At 41.9% G+C, this 23624-nt stretch overlaps 1 protein-coding gene across 1 annotated transcript in view; it reads left to right on the forward strand.

Moving 5' to 3' along the window:
• Nucleotides 1-23624, forward strand: part of wit (wishful thinking) — a 503764-nt gene that overhangs the window by 83847 nt on the left and 396293 nt on the right. Inside the window, exon 2 of the mRNA XM_068228016.1 lies at nt 11153-11317. Within this exon, the coding sequence (XP_068084117.1) occupies nt 11263-11317 (55 nt within the window). The 5' untranslated portion in view covers nt 11153-11262. The remainder of the gene's footprint in view (nt 1-11152; nt 11318-23624) is intronic.

The following is a 23624-nucleotide window of genomic DNA, read 5'->3' on the forward strand; positions in this document are numbered from 1 at the left end:
AGTTTGGACTTTTTGGATTTCCGACAGACCACTGATTCCCTCGAATGCGTTTTCGGTCATTTTAAAAACATTAATTGTCCATACTTTGCGATATTTCACGAAAAAGAGAAAAAGAAATTGTTCGCACTTCTTCGCGCCACAGTTGTATCAAGTGTTCACTGTTCGATTTTTTTTTTAATTATCGCTACTCGAAAATATTAAGCACACATTTACGCCACACCATGCACTGGGAGCGTTCTAATGTACAGTATGATGTCCGGGCTAACCCGACGAATCAGGACACGGCTATCTTCGAGTTGGCCGTGGTCGGGAGCTACGAGTAGTTTGCCTTTCGATTTACAGCACTGAACTATATGATTTGAGCATTCTCTGTTAAATCTTACGCAGATACGTAACTTACTCAAAAAAAAAAAAAAAAAATCGTCCAAAAAATCAAAATTTCCGATTAAAATGTAAGTTTCATTTAAGACATACTATTTCTCATCTCGCGATCGTGAAATGATGAGGTTTCGACCTAAAAAGGCTTGAATCAGAATTTACTTGCTCTGTGTACAATGTTTCGCGAATACGTCACTCGCGAAAACTACGTATCGCTTCTTCTTCATCATCATCTTGGATGCCTTCTCTCAACGTGTTTCTTCAAATTGGAAATCGTTTCCCTGAAACTGTTTTTTTGTCCTTATAAATCACATCGGGAAGGTTTAGTTACATGATCTGTGACAGTGAAATGACCATAGAGGACTCGTTTTCTGTCCTTCGTTTATTGTCCACAAGACAGTGTGAAATACGAAATATGAAGTTGAGAGACCATGCCTGGCCGACATATAACAAAGCAGGAATGTTGACACTGCCTCTAAGCCAAAGCTAGTCATGCCTCTTATCTGTTCCAAAATTATCACTCGCGCCTGCGCAGGAGTGCTTGCTTAAAACGAGCTGCTGTGCTTGATAATGGAGCGTAACCAAAACCAAAACCAAACCCCATGGCGCAAAAGCCCTGAAGGTCCATGGCCTACCAAGCGAACGCTGCTCAGGCCGAAGGCCTGCAGATTAAGAGGCGTTGTGTGGTCGGCGCGTCAAATCCCCTTGGCCGTCATTCTTGTCTTTCTAGGCCGGGGCCGCTATTCCACTTTCAGATAGCTCCTCAAATTGTATTCACGTAGGCTAAGTGAACCTTGGACCAGCCCTCGGATTCCGGTAAACATCCCTGAGTTGACGGAGAATAGAAACCGGGGCTTCCAGGTGAGTGGCTGGCACGCTACCCCCACACCGCGGGGCGATTTATGGAGCTAACATCCGTTAGCCAATCAGCGACTCCCTTGGTTGCATTGAGATAGTTACTTTTGTAATAGGATGTCCGTGGGAACATAGTATTTATGGAACAGCTTACTGTGATGGAATAGGATACATCATCATGTTAGGATATTTAACTCTCATCTCCAGTTAAAACACACCCTTCTTACCTTGAAAGTTTAACTCTTGGTGCAAGATCAAGTGCTTATATCCACAAGTGGTTGCAGGGCGTTGTCTATGATTCGCTTATTGTCCCGTACTTCGGGATTTCCGAAGTTAACTGTTGGTATTTCTCCTGAGAATTGTTGTTCTTGGATTGCTATCACACTGTCTTCAGATTCAAGGAAAATTTGTCCCGAAAGGAGTTGAAAATTCGATGCAGTCCTATCGGCATAACTGCTTGAGTAATACAGCTGGTTAAGCGTTCGTATTCTGTCCTGATGATTGCGGGATCAAAAATCTGACACAGTCTGTTGCCGTTTGTGACATTTTAAATGCAGAGAGACTTAGATCTGTCTCATCATATCTACTAGGATGTCCGATAGTCCCTTTCCAGGGATGAATCTCGACATGTTGGCGTGGTGCTGATAGTACACTGCTGTGCAAAACTTAAGAACGAGATAGATAAAGCAACATAACATAACTCGGTGGAAATGAATGAGGATGCGGGAACATATTGCCAGAGTTCTCCCACATGTCCATAGAAACCTAGCGTGAGGTCAGCGCGACTATAGCGCCAAATGGGTCTGGCCCCACAAAACGAGGCAGTTGAAAGAGCAGGACAAGACAGTGTGAGTTAATCAGCGAGCTGTTACGGTGCACTGTGGTGGTGTTATTCATCACAACATGGCCCGGAGACAACGTTTGGATGACCTCATACAGGGAAGAATGATCGGGAAACTGGAAGAAGGACGAAATGTGACGAGTGTAGACCAGGAGTTTGAGGCTTGCTCACATCATTGTTTCACGCGCATGGAGGGCATTCCAAACCCACGATCAACTACAGCAGCAGATGACAGCTACATTGTGCAACAGGCAAGAAGAGACTCACGCCAAACAGCGGGTGCATTTACAATCACATTTAACAAGACTGCAAGGCACCCAACCTCACGCTCCACAGAGGCACGGCGTCTGCACGGGGGTGGTCTGTTTGCCCGACGACCATTACGTTGTTTTCCGTTGACACACGCATGTCGGCAGCACCGTTTGCAATCGTGCTACGAGCGTCAGGTCTGGACCGACGAGGAGTGGGGTCGCTTGCCCTTCTCAGATGAGAGGAGATTCAGTCAGAGTAGTGATTATATTCGTACCCTCATCTGGCGAGAGGTGGGAACATGTAATGCACCCAGAAACGTTGTCGAACATGATCATTTTGATGGTCCAAGTGTGGGGAGGCATATTGTTGCATGGCCGTACCGACCTCCAAATCTTTGAACTGGGTACACTCACCGGTCAACGTTATTGTGGCAGTGTACTCCTTCCCCATGTTCATCTTTCCAGGGGTACATTCGGCTCTGACTTCATTTTTATGGATGACAATGCACGACTGCATCGAACAGCGCAGGTGGAGGAGCTCTTGGTACGAGAAGGATATTCGGCGAATGGCTGGCCTGTCCGTTCCCCCGATTTAAATTCCATCGAGCACGTGTGGGACATGTTGGGCAGACGTATTACAGCACGTCCACATGCACCAACGACCATCCAGCAGTTCTCAACCGCGCTGCTGGAGGAATGGAACGCCCTACCACAAGAACTCCTTACCAATGTTGTGGCCAGCATGGGACCACGTTGCAGAGCATGCACACACCCTTTTAAGAACCATATCCCTTCTTTTGTGATGTCCAGGGGACCACCATGATTCGCAGTGACTTGCGTGTAATTCATTGTCTCTGTATAAACGTGTCATTTCGGTTCATCTCATCGCATATTCCTTTCAATTGCCTACCGTACCATACTGTAGCAGTTCTTCCTACGTATGGTTCAAATTCCATCGAGGTATGTTACTTGGCAGTGACACAGCATGCGAAAGTTATTATTATTATTATTATTATTATTATTATTATTATTATTATTATTATTATTATTCCTGTTTAATCGACTAAAATGTTATTTATTTTGTCTAAAAACAACGAGAGTTATTTGACTAGTTCCTATTCTCACTAATTTACAATGGAAAATCTGAGAAAGGAAATCATTCCCTTATTGATTTCCATTAATGCGCTGCATTCTGGTAATATGAGCTCGCCGCTAGTCTGTCGTGGCTCTGAGTTTTGCATTGAATACCGTGCAATGATAGAACCTCATTGGCTGAATGGTCAGCGTTAAGGCCTTCGGTTCAGAGAGTCCCGGGTTCGAGTCCCGGCCGGGTCGGGGATTTGAATCTCCCCTGATTAATTCTTCTGGCCCGAGGACTGGGTGTTTGTGTTTCTCCCAACACTTTCCTCTTCATGTTCAGACAACACAAAAAACCACGCAATAGTGATCCCTTCATATAGGGTTGGCGTCAGGAAGGTCATCCGAACGTAAAGCAAGGCCAAATCCACATGTGCGACACAGTTCGCACCCGCGACCCCACAGGCATGGGCAAAGCGGTAGAAAAAGAAGACTTTGTTATGATAGAACCGAACTGGTCTGATTAGGTATTCTAATTCTCTATTATTATTTTTATTATCAGAAAAGTATTGCTCGTGAACTGACGAGATTTTCTTCTGAACCCAACACAGTTATGTTTTCTCTCTGCTCTTCTCCCATTGTGGGTGGGGGCGAACACCCACGGTATCTCCTGCCTGTCGTAAGAGGCGACTGAAAGGGTCTCCAGGGGCTCTCAACTTACGATTGTGGGTTGGCGACTAGTCGGTAGATTCAGAGGGGGGGGGGGTCTCCGCCCGTAAGTGGCCACGGCTGGTCCGTGGTCCAACAGCTCTGCACCCTGACCGGCCAACCGAGCAGAAAGGGGGTGACCACGGCTCTACCGTGGCTCTGCGCCTCTGCATTCGGGAGACGGAACAGGGCTGGACCTCACGGCTGGCCACGGCCACCAACCCCCTCACCTTCTCAGATCATCTCCTTCACCGAACTAATCTCCCGGCCTGAGAGATGGCGTCACCGTCTAAGAGGCCCGCCTCCCCCTTCAGGGGAGGAATGAAAACATTTGTAGTAGTAGTTGGCGACTACGGGGCCCTTAGTTGAGTCCTGGCATTGTTTCCACTTACTTGTACCAGTCTCCTCAGTTTCATTTATCCTGTCCGTTCTCTTATGTCAACTTTTTCCGATCCCGACGGTATTAGGTTTTGAGAGGCCTAGGGAGTCTTTCATTTTCACGCTCTTCGTGGCTCTCGTCTTTTTTCGGCCGATAGCTTCATTTTTCAAAGTGTCGGACCCCTTCCATTTTTTCTCTAATTAGTGTTAATAGAGGATGGTTGCCTAGTTGTACTTCCTCTTGCGCCCTTATGTTATGCAACATGTATGTCATTAATAGAAATCTTTTTTTTTTCTTTCTTATAGGCCTATGCTTTACTTAGGTACAATTTCTTAAGATGAGTTTCGTCCCTTAAACCAGCTATCATCGCTATCAAGTGTCCTGCTCATTGGCTAAATGGTTAGTGTGCTGGCCTTGGGTCACAGGGATCCGGGGTTCGTTTCCCGGCAGGGTCAAGAATTTTGACCATAATTGGTTAATCCCCCTGGCACGGGGACTGGGTGTATGTGTCGTCTTCAGCATCATTCTATCCTCATGACGACGCGCAGGTCGCCTACAGGCATCAAATCAAAAGACCTGCACCGGACGAGCCGAAGTTCTCGGACACATCGCGACGCTAAAAGCCATATGCCATTTCATTTTTTCATCGCTATCTCCAATAGGCTCTGGAATGAAAGTGAGGAAATTGAAATTCTCATAGAAACATTGCAAATGGACCTGCATCATCTCTTTGGATCCATCTTCGGATTTGATAGGAAAGAAACTCTATCTAATTGTAGAGTGCGGCCGCTTTTGAAAAGCAGTAGTGTTTGAAGAAATGGGCTCGATAAACGATTTTCAAAATTATATGTTTTAGGACCACGTTAACCGAGAGCAGAGCGAATTGTTAATACCTCCGTTCGTGGGACCACAGCTGTTTCATTGTGAATGCAATGAAGGATATCATTGCCTTTCATGGTATAGCTGGTCTAATGGTTGAGTGTTTTCCAAGCCTCAAATCGAGAAACTACCGTGTAATCGTTTACAGTACGAAATTTGTTTTCAACGTAAATTACTTCCCTTACTGAAGTAAAGAGTTAAGTTGGTGCTTGTAAGTTATCTTTTGCACATTGTGCTATCTGGAATTCGTTTAAGGATTGGCTTTTTATATTCATTTGTTTTATGTGGCAAGCTTCCATGGCTCAGGCGGTAGCGCGCCGGCCTCCCACCGCTCGGTTCCGTCATTCAAATCTCGGTCACTTCATGTGAGATTTGTGCTGGAAAAAAGCGAAAGCGGAACAGATTTTTCTCCGGTTTTCCCTGTCATTCATTCTAGGTGGTAGTGATTATTATTTTAAGAGGAAGTATAACTAGTCAACCATCCTCTATAAAACAGTAACCAGATGAATTAATGGAAGGGATCCAACGCTTCGAAAAATAAAGGTATCGGTCAGAGAAAGACAAGTATCACGAAGGGCGCGAAAATGGAAGATTCCCGAGGTCTCATAAACGTAATATTGTCGGGGTCGGAAAAGAATAAGAGTTGACCAAGGGAGGTCGGGTAGGAAAGATAAAAGTAAAGATCCTGGCACAAGTAAGTAGAAGCAACGCCAGGGCTCAGCCAAGGGCTCCGTGATCGCTAACCCACGCTTCCAGGTTGAGGGCCCCTGGAGCTCTTTCATTCCAGCAACACTCCAATATCATTTCATCTGTCAGTCATTAACCATTGGTCCCAAAGAAGCACGACAGGTTTCGGCAGCCGGCACAGTTCCTATCCTCACCGTTAGATGGGGACTTAATTCATTCCATTCCTGAGCCGGTTGAAACTGGAAACGCTGTGGATTTTCATTTTCATGTGCTAGTGAATTGGACAATTCACATTTACAGTTCGAGTATAGGACTTTGGTATAGTGCTTTCAGTTCATCTCCCTCTGTTTCTTTAATCTCAAAAAATATCTTGAACTCGAGATGAGAGCGAACCGAGACTTCTTCTCTACAATAACCCCAGGCATTCTTAGTCGCCTGCATCTTCGAAGAATCTAGTGAAATTGTGGTGGTGATGATGATGATGACATAAAGGTGATGAAAAAGTGCTTTGGTGTGGAAATTATTCTCGTAATGTCAGTTGGAAACGTGCTGAGGTATGGAGGGATAGCCTGACACTATTTAAATTGCTGTTCTTCTGTCAATTTAGTGCATGAAAAATCGCGTATACAGAGGCTTTTACTTGTATCGTAGACAACGTCCCGGTTCACAAGATCCACTCTTAAGATCCAACACGCTCCTAACTCCATCCCCATCATAACGGGCCACAGCTTGAAACTACAGCTCTCTCACCGAAGTTTTCGAAGTGTACCGATTATATTCTTACAGCGCTATGCGGAAAGAAACGAAACTGTTGCTCCCTCAGGAGCTAGACTCTTGTCCTTTTGTAATATCTATCCGCGCAGCTTGTGAAAGAACACCCCCACCCCCGCGCAAATTCTTAGAGAACTTCGCATTACTTTTGTGTATGACACATTGGGAGGTTCCAAATGTCATCTTGACAGGTCATAATAATCGTAAAATCAATAAACTTGTATCTCTCTTCCACGTTCTGCCTTCCTTATTCACTTGTTCTATATATTTTATGTAGTTTTTCGCATGTAGGGAATTCAGCGTTGCAAATGCAAATTTGTTAGCTGTGCTCAGCTATTGTAGAATCTTCTTCATGTTTTAAAGTTGGCGTGTCGTGTATGTTCTGGGTTCGGATGCATGTTTGATCAATAGTTTGCATAGTTAGTTTGGTGTCTGTTAAGTCTTCAGCTCGGAGACTAGTTTAATCCTCAAATAGCACCACCAAAGGTTATACGGTTATAGGGAAACCGCAAAAATTTATGGCAGTACTATAATGAGGTGTATAAGGTATTATGAGGAGTGAAGTAGTTTGCCGTTACATTCCTCACTGGCCCAGAAAGTTATATTGCAGCACGACTGACCTACGAGTAGCGGCTTTCATAACATCCAGATGTACCGTTCGCGTCCCGAATGTCGTTACTCAGCACCGTGGCTCCGCCAGCACCATTCCTCAGCAGCTTCCGTATTGTCACAATAATAAACGAGACTGAAACCTCAGTGGAACGTACACTTAACTCTGGCCGTATTAGTTTGGTATAGTCGGGGACAAAACATTTCGACCTCAGTTCCTGGAAGCGAGCTGATAGCCAGTAGTCAATCACACCCTGCACCCTGCTGAGTTAACGAGCTCTAAGTGATCCTTGTTTGTTTTGGAGAGGCTGCCAAACCACTTTCTTCCTCATTCTCTGTAGTATTTACCCTTTCTTCGTGTAGAGTGCAGTAGCCGATTTGGCAACTCTTGCTGCAGTAGAGGTAGTAAATCCTATTAGTCGCTAATAGACACCGAGCTGCCGCCGGAAAGTAGTGGTGTGAGGCGAGGTCGTCATGATTTGTCCCCAACTATATGTTCTTAAACACATTGTTACGTGCCAGTCCCGTAGTAACCCCTTTCAGTACTTCCAGGAAGGGGCTGGTGACGACCTGGAATCTCCCAGCCGACTTGTGGGGTGGGGCCGGCCTTTCAGTGTATTGTTCTCGTCGGCCGGCTTACCTGTGAGTTCCTTGGAGATTCGACGGGAATGTTCTTCTTCTAGTGACATCGTGAAATTTCTGGATCAAATCACGCGAGTTATAAAAAGGGAGACAAGCCGTGGACAGTCAGTCAAATGTTGGACTCGGAGTCAGAGTTGGACTCCGTGGGGGAGTCAGTGTGGGACTCGGTGAGTTGAGGTTCGGTGGCTGGGCTGAGGGCGACAGAGATGTTGGCTGTCGCTAGTGTCCCACCGAGGTTTGAACCAGGAATTGTTGTTGTGGTGTCGGAGAGACCAGTGAATGTGTAACTGGAGGCGACATAACGAAAGAATGTACTGTGTGGTTCTGTGGACTGAGGATCGCTGTGAGCCAGCGAGGAAACGCGCTGTCGTGAGTGTGAGGATAAATGGACCTGTGTTAATGTTCGCTGTTGTGAGTATCGTCCTGCTGTTGAGCTGTTCAATTGTTCACTGCATGGGATTGTGCAAAGTACTGGACTATCATTGGAGTCGAACCGACGAAGAGTCGTCATGTGTTATATAGCCAGGAGCACTGTTCAAATCCAGCTGTCTACGCACAGTGGCTGTAGGAGATGACTAGACTTGGTGAGGAAAGTGAAAGTAAGGATCAGTGGCCCAGGTAAAGGAACGGGCTGGACCCTTGCTGCGCCATAAGGCAGAGAGATTTGTAAATATACTGATAATTATTAGTAGTGTGGCCATTCATAACTGGTTAGAATCGTTCGTGTTTCAATATATATGTGCGTGTGTGTGTGTGTGTGTGTGTGTGTGTGTATTCATTTATTAGGCCATCCTGAAATAAATTAGAGTAAAGAAACAGATGGAGTTTTATTCGTAACAATATTTAGCTTCTCCATAAGAAAAATTAAAAGGTGGTGAGTTTCGTGTTTACGTTTGTTCAGCTCTTTCTCTCTCTCTCTCTCTCTCTCTCTCTCTCTCTCCCTCATTCGTTTGGCGTTCACCTCCTGTGCTCAGTCTTACGGTGCAGTCGATTGCATTTATGAGCGCTTAAACCCAGACTTATCCCTATGACAGACCTCTCCAAAATTTTCGGTGAACCTGCGTACACTGGTGCAAAATTATATAACATACAAAGTTAAACTGAAATTATTCCTCTATATGAATTGATGCTTGGCGAGCAGGGTTTTCATTTAGTCTTTCTGTGCAATATTATTATGTTGCATTGTCTAATGGAAATTATAGCGTATCGGTTGCTGACGAGATAGTACTATATTGACAGTACAATGAATCTGCGTAGCCTGTTAACATGCAAAATTCTAGATAATTAGCTTCCATTGAATACAGTTCATAACTGTGACGACTGTTATGTTTTAATATTACTTTTCACTCAAAGCAGTTATTAATGTGTAGCATCCTATTACAACCTTCTGTTTTGATGACTGGTTGCGGAACTTTTTCTCTACAGCTTATTAGGAATAGAAATGATTGAGTGAACTACTCTTTGTTTCCAGTACACTAACTTGGAGGTTCTGTACATGATTTACTATCAATCCAGATCCTTAGCCGCTGATGAAGTGAAAAACTGACCATATGGTCGGTAAAGATCACTTCAAAAACGGATTTTCGGCCTGTGAAGTTCGCCATTCTTGTTCTTCCTGGCCTTTTTTTCAATTTATTGAGGTGGGCACATGGTATGGATTCGACCCAGTTTTACGGCCGGATGCCCTTCCTGACGCTAACTCTGTCTGGAGCTATATATTCGCTGTTGCGTGTTTCTGTTTGGTATTAGTGAAATATATTTTAGCATCTACAGTGTTGGAAGAACTTCAAATACAATGCAGAGCTGCTTGGGCAAAATCGGGGCGTTCGAGCTTAACAGCTAACAGCATTTGCAGGCAGTGCAAGGGTGCACAAACTCCTCGGTTTAGGTTCCAGAAGAAAAATAAAAATCATTAACAAAGTCTTATTGAAAAAATGTTGGTTTTTCATATATATAGCATTTTAGTATGAATTTCGTGTTTTATCTCGTTTTCAAAACGCATTTCAAAATGGTTTAAAAGTCATGTAAGATGAAAATATAGAATTACTGCCCTTTATAATCATTTCGCGTAATACCCCTATTGGGAAAATTCACTGTCTCTAACCATACGCAAATAAGATAACCGTCCTGGTCGGGAATCGAACTCGGAGCGTTCAGAAGGCCAGTACGCTAACAATTCACCCACTTACGTATCCAATTAATGTCCAGGTCAGCGGTCGGCTGTCAAATAAATTACATTTTGAAGATTTTTAAAATCCTTTGCAGCATAAAATAGTGTAACTTATACCTCGTAACAATTATTATTACCAATGGAGTACATTTATATGTATTTACATACATTTTCATGATAGACTATGTTTTTCAGCAATCACTCTGCAAGTCTTGGCTAATGAAAGAAGCACTCCTGTATCTGCAGCTAGTACTGACCGCTTCCTCATCTCTTACCTTGAAATCATCTAAATAGCGAATACTACAACAAAATGTCCAGACCACGACACCTATCCTTTCATGTTATGGGCTTTCAATTATTCTCATGTCAGATGCATTTAATTTTGTGTGCAACTCGTTACGAGAGTGACAAAACTCGCGATACAAGTCCGGCACTACAAACATCTTTGTGTAAAACCTTCATCGCTTGAATGTTTGATAACTTAGAAGTTGTACAAATCATGCCGCTTTTTTCATTTAAATTTACATTTTAGATCTACCGAGCGAATTTGCTTTGCAATACGAGTCACGTAGGTACAAGGTTTCATGCGGGAGATGGCGGGTTTGAACTGCACCTTTCTAATCATAGTCCTTTCCAGTTCCAGCCTCGCTGAAATCATGTGTGTTAGAGAAACGTCAAACCGCTAGCTAAAAACAGTCCGGGCACTTGGATTGCAAACATTTTATTTTGTGCATTAAAGGATTTACCCTCAATTAATTTGTTTGTTGTTCTGTCTATTAGGCACCACATACTGTAGATACGTACATCGGCATTTCTTGTTATTTCCATAGTTAACAATTTTCTTGTCCTTATTTATTTTTGTTTCAAGAAAGGAACTAATGTTGTTTATTGGTTTTTTGTTGCAGGTTGAGGATAGGTTGTGGTAGGATGTGTGTATAAATGTGTGTGTGTTCACCAAGTGCCCTACCGTATCAAGATGAAGAGCGAAGACTGAACTCTTTGTCGCTGTGGGAGGATGGACTTGCTGTCCGCTGCGCTCCTGCTGCTAGCGCTTTTCAATCATGCTCAAGGTAAGGGACATTTGGCTTGTTAGAAAGCATTTTAATTTAATAAGGGATTGCTATCAACATAACTACGTATCAAGAGTTACGAAGAACATGACAACATTATTGAAATATTCGTGGACTGTGTAGCTCACAAATATTATCGATAAATCGCTGCCCAGAGTTGCCGGATAGAGTGAAATTTCCCTCAGAATAGGGACTAATTACTGAAAAATTTCAGTGAGGGTAAAAAGGGAAAATTTCTTAAAATCCATACAAATGTACAGATGTCATCTGAACATGTTTGAACTTCTAATTAGCAGATTATTTCCTACAGTAGCAACTTAAAATTCCAGAAATGATGTAGTATAACAAGATTACGACGTGGCAGGTTCGATCCCGGCTCAGTCCGGTGTTATTTGAAGGTGTTCAAATACGTCAGTAAATGTACTGGCAGTTTAATTCCTGAGGGGCAAAATTCTGGTAATTCAGCGTCTCCGAAAACCGTAAAAATAGTTAGTGTGACGTAAAATAAATAGCATAATTGTGTTCGTTTTATAAATGTGTATGAATGGCTGTAAATACTTTTTATATATTTTATATATACTTTTTATTTATTTTGTACCAGGAGGTACACCTCTACACCGCGCCTTCAAATTAAGCGCCTAAAAGAACTCCTCTATCAATCAAATGTGAAACCAATAATACAAGTTAGTACTTTAATCAGAAGATGTCACCACCGAAATATTATGTAATTTTGTTATTGTGCAGTTGCCTAACCTGAGTTAATTTCTCCTTGTTTTTGTTTGACTTTCATCAAGAAGTTTGGACATTTTTTCACAGAGGACACCACTAAAAACTATGATCATGCACCCTGGTGCGAAGGGAAAGAACTTATGATTTAAAGAAGTTTTGTATTTCTAGGTTTTTGGTAAGTGATTGATGCGTATTTATTTTTGGGTTGGCAATTCTTGCTTTTCTTTCCGCCAGTTTTGAATCTAGCCAATCCCTAATTTTTGAAATTAATTTCCAACCAATCCCGTATTTCTTCTTCACTTTGTATCTGCCAATAAAAATTAAGAGGGCATGTCCCGATTCCTCTTGAATGATCTCGAACCTTCCCTGGGGGTTTATAAACTGCGGCTTTTCACGTTTCACGGCCATTTGATCGTCATCTTACTAAGTGTGTGTGTCAAAGCAGGAGGCGGGCGGCCTCGTTCATCGGTCAGCAGTACTTCCACAAGGTAATGGCCACATAACATCTTTCTTGCTACCTCCGCAGTTTAACCCGAGGGAAAGGTCAGAATCGTTAACTATGTAACCTTCTTTTCTAAAAATGTAACTTCTGCCGGCTAATGTAAAAAGTTTCATAAAATCTTTGACTATAAATCGGATATAGAGTGATGTACCCTCTCGAGCTCCCCTTCATCTTGGTTTGAGGTGACTACGTTTTGTAACTGTTTTTCTTCCTTTCCCTAATGCATTAATTTGTCCTTATTGTGCCAAGAGATGGATGCAAAAGTACTATTTCTTGATGGATACAGTACTTTTGCATCCATCTCTTGGCGCAGGCCAGAGTAAAGTGTAGCTTTCACCGAAGTCCCAGTCTCATCCGTGGCTGTGACAATATGGAAGCTGCTGGGGTATGGGTGGTGCTGAGTAATGACATTCAGAGCACGACTAGTGCATCTGAGTATTATGAAAGGTGTTGCTCATAGGGTCAGTCGTGCTGCAATAGCACTTTCTGACCCAGTGAGGAAAGCAATGGCAAACTACCTCACTCCTCGTCTTGCCTAGTACGCCTCATTTTGGTGTTGCCATTGGTTTTTGTGGTTTCCTTATAACCGCATAACCTTTGGTGGTGCTATTTGAGGATCCAACCAGCCTCTGGGCTGATGACCTAACACACGAGTCACCTAAGTAGTTTGGGAATAGCCCCTGTTTCATCGGCCTAGTGCCCTTTAGGTTTTAAGTGTTCATATTTAGGAGTGCAAGTATTCGCCTCCATTCATTTTGTGTTCGAGCCATTTATTTAACCGTTATTTTTCCATGAAGTCCCAGTAGGTTGGGTATTAAATACCCCTGTTATAATCATTTTCCGATTGTAAGTTGTGCCTTGAGTGGCCAGAAATTGTAAATTGATGTTGCCTTGAGTAGGCTTGGAAAACTGAGAGCCTGTTAGCTCTTTTTCAAAGTTTTTGTAAGATTAATGAATGCCTCTTGAAGGCTAGATGTTGTAATTTTAGGAGCAAGTGCTCTTTGAATTAGGGGATTTTTGTCCTTGTTTAAATTTGTGCTCTTTTGTAAATTTGAGCTAGTAGCTCAGGAAATGTTAAGCTGGGGCTTAAAGTCCGAAGAGTTAAGATTCTGAATCTTGGATTTTCCCCCATCTTGTTTAATGATTGCTACTTGTACCTGTAATATTGTCATGAAAAATAGTTATGTTTGAAGTTTTAAAAATATAACCTTCAGTTTATGTTTTAAATTCAATTCTTGACATCATAGTTAGACCCATTCACCCCAGCACCTTCTTTAATCTCTTTCTGCTCCACGGATACCCCGGAACAAGTGGTAGCAGAGCGTGGTTGAATGGGTCTCACTTAAGCCCTTTTTGACGGCTGAACATAGCATTCGAATCGTACTATAAGAATTTTCTCCGTCGCTGGAAATGTTCTAAATTTGTCAATTTTGTTTCATCATCTCTGGCCCTCGCGGAATCCTCCATCCCGGCTACTTGCACAAGGAGTAATTTATGAATTACTTATTATTAGGAATGTTCAATCTGGAGGCATGGTTGCGGCATATACAACCAAACTTAAGGAATATTTAGAAATACCAATTAGTATCCCAACTTCGGGAGAGAAGGAAATTGATGAGGCTCTCTCCAATATCACGGATAACACCACTGAACTAGCATCGGTAGTGAGTTTTTTTGAAGTGGGTGATCCATCTCCTAATCAACTTAAAAGAGTACAGGCTAGGTTTGTCCATTTCTACAATAGAGTTAGGGACCTATTTTCTCTCAAGTTAAAAGATCATGCTAAGGGGCGAGTAATTTAGTTGATCATCTATCAAAAATATCCAATAAAGTTAGTCGGTTATTAATTGGGGCAGCTGCTCAGGAAATGTAAAGTTGGGGGCTTAAAGTCCGAAGAGTTAAGATTCTGAATCTTGGATCTTTCCCCATCTTGTTTAATGATTGCTACTTGTACCTGTAATATTGCCATGAAAAATTGTTATGTTTGAAGTTTAAAAAATATAACCTTCAGTTTATGTTTTAAATTCAATTCTTGACATCATAGTTAGACCCATTCACCCCAGCACCTTCTTTAACCTCTTTTTGCTCCACGGATAACCCCGGAACATATTTTATGTACTCTAAGTGAAATATATTGCCGAAATCTCCTCGCAGGAACTATACAAATAAATGTTAACACTCTACAAAAATATATTATTGCTTAAGATATGTGTAATATTTTGATTATAAATGCTTATTTATAAAGGTTATATCACATCTTAAAGTAAGTGTTTATAGATAGTCTGTTACAACCCTGTAAACATTTGCTTTCAGATCGCAACATGGTAGTATGGTTTGCATCTAACAATAAACTAAACTTCCTGCCATGTACACTCAACCGCACAAAAATTGGCCGTTGCAGAAGATAACTTTCAAAATCCTCTTGTTTGAATTAGGATGAACATATTGTGCGGGTGGTACAATTTGAAGTACCATCTCTTCGGCCACCGGCTATCCATAGTTAACGAATATCCTGGTATTTGGAGAATGTATACAATGACATATTTAATTGCCGGCCAATTTTTTTGCGGTTGAGTGTACAATTGTGTGAAAATGTAAGCGATTTGGTTTATATTCAAGACTTGATCAAAATGGCAGATTGCTTCCAACACTTGTTGGAATTTGATTAGAAACTAAGAGGGTATGACATAAAAAATTAGAACGTAAGTGATTTCAGTTGGAAATACATGAAAGAAATGGAATGCCAAAGTGGGAAATACAAAATATAATCGGGCGAATAATTTCGGGTACGAATATTTAGGATGTGCATTCTCTTAGGGATAGTATAATGAGAGATATCAAACCATTCGTTGCAGAGCTAATGCAGTAACTTCGCAGTTACTATGTAGGGTAGCTCGAAAAAAATGAGTTCACAGACAAAATAATATTTACATGGTTCCGTTTTCAGGCTGATCTTGCTGTCTGCGAGCGAAAGTTTGGTGAGTTCGATACGTTCAAGCTGTAAAATTATGTAAACCATTGTAGAAATAAACCAAGGCCCCACACCGCTGGCTGCGCAGAAGCGTGTGACTGGGGAAGACATGTCCATGCGCGTACCACCATGTTGCGGGCGCTCCTCAGCTTGACGCGAAGATCGTATGGAATTCGTGCTTTAATTTAAATTTCGCACACATGAAAATATCCGCCCTACAAAATTAATGACAGCCTACACCGACTACCGTGTACACACGCAATTAATATACATAATATGAAGACTGTGGTAATATCAAAATATATTTCTGTATAAAAACTGAACAATCTACACAAATCCTTTGGATAGCCCATAGGCGTCGCACCTAAAAAGAAACTTTAGCAGACTGAATAAGAAGACTGAAAAATACACTAGCGGTACTTCGAAAATTATCATGTCGCTCACTTTAATATAAGGGTCATGTTTGTAACTGATGTGTTCGAACATTGTACGTATGGCAAGAATGCCAGACTCAAAGGATGAGAATCACGTGACAATATGTCTCTTGAAAAACCTAGACTCTACAATTTAGCTTTATTGAAAATAAGAAGACATGTTAAAAAGCAGTCTACAACTTAAGTATGATTTCATATCGTGAGATAAAAATTGCCTGTCTCTCAGCAGACTGGAGAACACATAAATATTTACAAACCGATAACAATAAGCTTCAATGTCAACAAAAAAGGAAACCTGTGAAATAAATTCTTTCTATGAAAGGTACATAGCTTATGATTCCTTTCTGATAAGTCATTAGGCCTACAGCAAATTTTACTCAATTCTCTGAACACATTGTTTAAAAAGTACATGACTGCAGAAATCTTCCTAAAACAATCAGATACATGTTTTATCATTTTCTGAATATGAAATGCCGGCTCTGCGGTGTAGGGGTAGCGTGTCGACTTCTTACCGGGAGATCCCGGGTTCAATCCCCGGCCAGGTCAGAGATTTGTACCTGGATCTGAGTGCTGGTTCGAGGTCCGCTCAGCCTACGTGATTACAATTGCGGAGCTATCTGACGGTGAGATAACGGCTGAGAGGATTCGCCGTGCTGACCACATGACACCTCGTAATATGCAGGCCTTCAGGCTGAACAGCGGTTCCTTGGTAGGCCGTGGCCTTTCGGGCCTGTTGTGCCATGGGGTTTGGTTTGGATATGAAATAACGTAACTGGATGAGCAGAAGTTATCATAATTGTGTGGTTTGGATTTGGGTAAACGCTGCCTGACATTTGTTACACCAGTGCTAGTCTTTTATTGTGTATTTCTTAAAATGGAATGAATGTCTAGGGTTGGTTTGAATTGCACTGCATGGTTTAGGCTTAAGTTATTTTACTAATTTGTTTTACGTCGCACCGACACAGATAGGTCTTATCACGACGATGGGATAGGAAAGGCCTAGGAATGAGAAGGAAGAGCCCGTGGCCTTAATTAAAGTCAGCCCCGGCATTTGCCTGGTGTGAAAATGGGAAACCATGGAAAACCATCTTCAGGGCTGCCGACAGTGGGGTTCTAACCCACTATATCCCGGATGCACGCTCAAAGCTGTGCGGTCCTAACCGCCCCGCCAACTCGCTCGGTTAGGCTTAAGTAAGAATGGTATCATTTAAGATGTAAAACCCTCCTTATAATATTATCTTCTTAAATATTACTGCTTTTACAAACTCATTCAGAATTAACATTATCTGAGCACATAAAAATTGAAAGTGCGTTCTAATTTTTCTCTGATATGAACACCATGATTTACACCAGAAATAAAATAGATGAAACTGAAAGTAAAGCACTTGCAAACAAAAAGATCAATATCATAGTGAAAAGTTAATTTGATTAGCGTTTTCTACTGCAGACTAGGATTGGCAAGGTTGTAATGAGCTTTATTTACACTTTATATTGCCAGATTTTTTGGAATAGCGTATTAACAATTGTATTATTTTATTATAAAGTAAATGGGAGAAATTAGAAAAAATTAAGACATACGATACTATTAAATCATTTTTCAGATAATTGATAATTTGAAACAATACCTTACCCTAATATTAAAAGGTTTTATCAAGTTGTATCAATCATATCTTACGGATTCTAGGCACAGGTTTATCAAATTTGTAATACCGCAACACGGTTTGTGTGAAAAATATGTAGCCTTTTTCAGAACAGCTGTTTAGTTCTAAACAACTATCTCCGATTAATTGGAAAAAGGCAAAAAGAAGAAGCCTAAATATTCTAAATTTCATGTCCATGCGTTCTCTGAATCAACCACCCTATAGCATGTTTGGTTCTCGATTAGACCCTATGGTAAATTAAAGTTATTTTATAACAGTTCAATTTCTGCTCACATGTGAAAAGAAATAGCAGATCCCTTCCGATAGCAACCTGTACAAATGAAGGCTGAACACGAATTCACCCTCGTGAATATCTTTCCATTCCACAGGTAAGGCCTCACTTTAGGCCTAATAGTGCCGAAACTACTGTAATATATCAGATCACACATTCCTGGAAAAATATTTGACAATATATTATCACTCCATCTCATATAATACTAAAACAGATTCACTAACAGGCATGATTCAAATCGAAAACATGCAAGGGTCTGTAAACATTACCACGTGCTAGCCATGCATTCGAAGCTGAAGCGCCCGCAACATGGCGATGCGCGAAAGTGTTCAATATTCCGCATAGCATCAGCGCGCTCTGTGAGTCTAGATAAGTAATATTAAAGTCTTTGAAATAAACAGGTCTATGTATTTATAAAAAATAGGAAACCTTATTTTTGGGATTATTTCGTACCTTCGGGGTCGGAAAAGAGTAAGAATTGACCAATGGAGATCGATCAGGAAAGACGAACATGAGGAGTTTGGCACAAGTAAGTGGAAGCTAAGGCAGACTCAGTTAGGGGAACCGTGGTCATAAACCTACGCTCCGAAGTTGAGAGCCACCGGTCCCGCTTTTAGTCGCTTTCTTCGACAGACGTTGGATACCGCGGGTGTATTCTATCGCTCCTCCCACAGAGAGTAGGTTTCGGTGGATAGGTGCGTGAACATAAACTGGAGTGTTGGGAAAGAGTTCTGGCTTCTCAACAGAAAGTTTTCACAGAGAAGAAACACGAAAACGTGGTTGTTGTGACAGCTAGTTTTTTAGTTGCTAATGAACTAGCTAAGTCCGGGAAACTATAATGATGTATGTTTACCCACCAATCTTCGCCTTCGAAGGCCATGACGAGACCAATCTCTTGGTCCTCTATATCACTGCGCACGTTTTCCATGACCATAACGTCGTACAGAATGAATTGTTTACCGAGGGAATTGGCCGTGCGGTTATAGTCGCACATCTGTGAGCTTGCATTCGAGAGATAGGCGGTTCGAACCCTACTGTCGGCAGCCATGAAGATGGTTTTCCGTAGTTTCCCATTTTCACACCGCGCACATACTATGGCTGTGCTTTAACTAAGGCCACGGCCGCTTCCTTCCCACTCCTAGCCCTTTCCTATCCCATCGTCTCCCTTGTCGGTGCGACGTAAAGCAAATTGAAGAAAAAAATAGAATTGTTAAGTATTGGCGCAAGATGCTGTTTATCGACAAATGCTGCATGCAGTATATTCGTCGGTAACGTGTTTGGAGAGAAGCAGGAAATGCAGTTTTTCTCTGACTCATTTTTGAGAAAGAAGAAGTTGGGGCGAAAAAATCTATAGGCCCTATTATTTCAATTATTGCGGTGCTTATATTGAACAATTTTCGTAATTAATTGAAGGAAAGGTACTCCGAAACGTCTGCTTTTTGTTAAGCATGTTGCAATCCTCTGCCGCACATTCAGAACACAAATAATCAATCCCCTCTTCTCCACCTTAAAAAGAACGTTGGATTCAAACGAATTTTTATTATTGTGCCGAGGGGAAGAAATAATCATGTCTTTGCATCAAAGCCATGTTCCGGTCATCAGTGGTACAGAATGTCTCCTGTAGCTCCTTGTCGGACCACTCGTGCCTGGGTACGTACATTGATCGTAAATGGAATCAAACAGCCTACGTATGTAATCCTGCGGTAGATTTGCTACAGTTGTTGCAAGTTATGCTTAAAATAACGAAGTTTTCGACATGGCGGAAGATAATGTCCTTTCTGGACTCATAAATATTCTTTGGGTGGCAAATCAGGTGTCCAAGATAGACCAAGGAAGTGTTGAAAGATATGTGTGCGCAAGAGCGTCATCTTACTAGAAGAAGGCTCCTAGGTTCTCAATCAGAAATGGTACCTCATGGACGGCTGGATTTCTTCAGCGTACCACTGTGCAGTCAAATTACGAAGACTTTACTAACGAACTATGTATGTCACTGGAAAGGGATTGTAGCGCTGACCTGTGATCCTCGTAACTTTGGCACGGCGGGGCACGGCGACTTTGCTACTGAAGAAAAGCGTGACTTGTCGTTAAAGGCAGTCCGTTGTCTCTGCTGGAACTACTACAAACAAAAGTTACGATTTTTGAGCTGTTATTGACACAAAATGTAAAGATTGGAACGATCGCCTTTTACTAGGCCTCTGGAAATGCTGCTGGTAGGGACAAGCTGTCAAGCTGCCACATATCTCTCGAATACTGAGCTATCTGTATTGAATCTGTTTGTGCCTGTCTGACAACCAAATAGCCTCACTTCTGGGTGTTTGGTTGTTTATCGGAGTCACTCTGACCCGTCTGTTCTATGCGTGGCAAATCAGATGTCCAAGACAGATCAAGGAAGCGTTGAAAAATTACTTTAGCCTGAACTGCGTGCGTAAGAGCGTTCGTTATCTTGCTGGAAGAAGGCTCGTGAGTTCTCGACCAGAAAATTACTTCCCTTGTCCACTGCTTCCAACACGGTCATGATTGTGAAGTCTGAACGCTCCAAATTACAACAAATCAGCGCACCGTTCGGGCCACCCTGTATTTCACAACTCGACTCGTATCCATGTCTCCTGCGTCATCTTAGCATACCTATCGCTCACGGTTCATGCATAGCAATTATCGTGGATATCCCATCACATGCGTTTTTCTGAGCACTCATCATGTCACACGAAGAGCTAATAAATCGCCTTCGTACAACATGAGTGCACCATCAAGCACAACTTAAAACAGTTTGCATGTGTTCTATCGATGTTGATATTTATCATAGTTATTTTGTTTTGTCCGGCTCCTTGGCTGAATGGTCAGCATCGTGGTCTTTGGTTCAGAGGTCCCCGGGTTCGATTTCCGGCCGAGTCGGGGATTTTATTTATAAGTAATTAATGCCCCTAGTTCAACACCCCTTCAAATCGAACATCTCACACGACATTATCCTCCAGCACAGTAACACGCGGTTTTCCGTATATGCCAGATACCGCCCACCCTCGTCAGAGAGTCTGCATAAGAAGGGCTGCACCAGGCTAGCAACAGCCCCATGAATATTTTTTTGTTGTGTTGACTGAATGTTTTTATAGGTTTGTGCATTGTTATTGTTTCGATTTAGATTTCTATGCCATCCTGTCTTCCTGTAATCTCACCAACTCTCGTTGACTGAAAATGAAAAATGAAAACCTACAACCTGTTATCCAGTCATTGACCGGGTCAGGGATGTAATGAATGAAGCAGATATAGGCTATTAGTACGATGGGGGTCGCCACTCCCAAAGAGATTTATTAATGACTGATAGATGCTATGAAATGAGAATGGAGAGTGTTACTGGAATGAAAGATGACAGGGAAAACCGGAGTACCCGGAGAAAAACCTGTCCCACCTCCGCTTTGTCCAGCACAAATCTCACATGGAGTGACCGGGATTTGAACCACGGTATCCAGCTGTGAGAGGCCGACGCGCTGCCGTCTGGGCCACGGAGGCTCCTCTCGTTGACTATTGCAACCTGTTGTAGGTTATTTAATTCTCAGTCTCTTCCAACTGCTCGTACCCCACACACTCTCCACTTAAACGAAGTTGACGTTCATTGATATATCAAGATGCATCCAATTAACCTCCCTCTCCTCCCGGCCCAAAGTCACTAAATCATTCTCTTCTCACCAGATCTCTTGTTTCTTGCTATTTGACCCTGTCTCACCTACTGCGCGCCATATTCTAATGCCTTCTACTTACTATTTCTGCTCCAGTTATTGTCCGTGCTTGACTTCTACTATTGGCAATCAATTCAAACGCCTGCAGGAGCGACTTACTTTTACATATATTTGAGATGAGGAATCTGTCCTTCAGAGGAAATTTACTGTTTCTGTGCTAGTCTACATTTTTTGCCCCCTGTACTTCTACCGTTATTTGTCTGTTTACTTCTATAGAGTACTTCCTAGTGTTTACTTCCCTTCCAGTGTATGGGACCCTCCCCAAGATTACTTTACTCGAAAACTGGAAAGAAAAAATTCAAAGAAAAGCAGCTCGACTTGTCCTGAAAGATTTCCGACAAAAGAGTGATGTGATGAAAATGTTGCAAAGTTTGGGCTGCGAAGACTTGGAAGGGGACGAGCTGTTCGACTAAGCGGTATGTACTGAGTTGTCAGTCGAAACATGGCGTTGAATGACATTAGTAGTAGGAACGTTTTTAAAGGTAGGAAAGATCACAATATGGAGAGAAAATTGGAATTCACTAGGACACATTGGGGAAAAATATTCATTTATATGAAGAGGAGTTAGGGATTGGAATAATTTATCGAGGGAGATGTTCGATAAATTTCCAAGTTGAATTTATTTAAGACCAGACTAGGTAAACAACTGATTCGGAATCTGCCACCTGGGCGACTGCCCTAAATACAAATCAGTGGTGATTGATTGGTAGCAACAAAATTCATATTTAAGATTTATTCAGCTGAATTTTCCTGCCTCATCTGACGTTATACGTTTACATTTATTTTCCTTTATTTAACAATGTTTTATTCTTTTATCATGTTTTTTCCGTCATCAAGACTGTATCTAAAACTTTCAGCGATCCTTCACAATCCTCTTTATACTAGCGTAAAAAGGCGGTCTAGTTGGCAAATCTCACAGCTTGGATTTTCTGACTTTGAACTGTGATTCATTGACAAAATTTCTCCCTGATTTCGTATACCGCCTGCTTGACACACGAGTACACATAACAAAAATTCGTCTTAGGCTGAAACGCTGCGTCAGTCTTATAACACACCACCTTGAATGGCTCGATTTATCTGACTTTTCCTCAGATGTTTAATTGGACTGGTAAGTGAGTGTGAAAAGTGTTGTTCAAATCAACGACGATAATCCGCCAAAATAGTCGTTATGAATTCATGCTCAAAGATGACTACATAGCCGGACTGAGTGGCTCAGACGGCTGAGGCGCTGGCCTTCTGACCCCAACTTTTCAGGTTCGATCCTGCCTCAGTCCGATGGTATTTGAAGGTGCTCAAATACGTCAGCCTCGTGTCGGTAGATTTACTGGCACGTAAAAAGAACTCCTGCGGGACAAAATTCCAGCACTTTGGCGTCTCCGAAAACCATAAAAGTAGTTAGTGGGACGTGGGGATATTTTATTTACGTTATAGTCATGGTCAGACTTCGGATAATTATGCACTTAAAATGCTGAAATATGCATGCAAGTATGCACTAAAATGTCAAAATATGCGCTAAAATATTGAAATATGCATTAAAAACAAACATGTATCTCATATCAATTACCGGTTTATAATATAAGAAATTAATGTTACACTTTAAACATCGCCAAAATAAATTTAAAATGCGTACCATTCCACAATAAAATGTTCCAGTTTGTCAATGAAATTCAAACATCTTGATTACACTTAATCACTGTATGATGTAATAGGTTTTGAAACACAAACTTCGACCTATTTTCGCTTAAAATGACTTTGTACTCCCAAAACACACTCTCCACATCACATGCCACGATTGCAGCATTGACGAAATCAAAGACTTCTAGTATCGGTGCACTACCAAATTTGCCTTTGCCTTGAACAACTCCAGAAAGCCTTTTAAGTTTGAGGAGATCGGAGTTTGTTTAGCACTACACTCTGCAATTTTTCCGAGAAAACTTGATTAGTTAGGTTGGTTAGGGATCGTTCGACTTCTTCAACATTTCCTTTACTAATATATGCAGGCAGTCCC

Source organism: Anabrus simplex, chromosome 5 (genome assembly GCF_040414725.1).
Source record: "Anabrus simplex isolate iqAnaSimp1 chromosome 5, ASM4041472v1, whole genome shotgun sequence".
Classification (NCBI taxonomy): domain Eukaryota; kingdom Metazoa; phylum Arthropoda; class Insecta; order Orthoptera; family Tettigoniidae; genus Anabrus; species Anabrus simplex.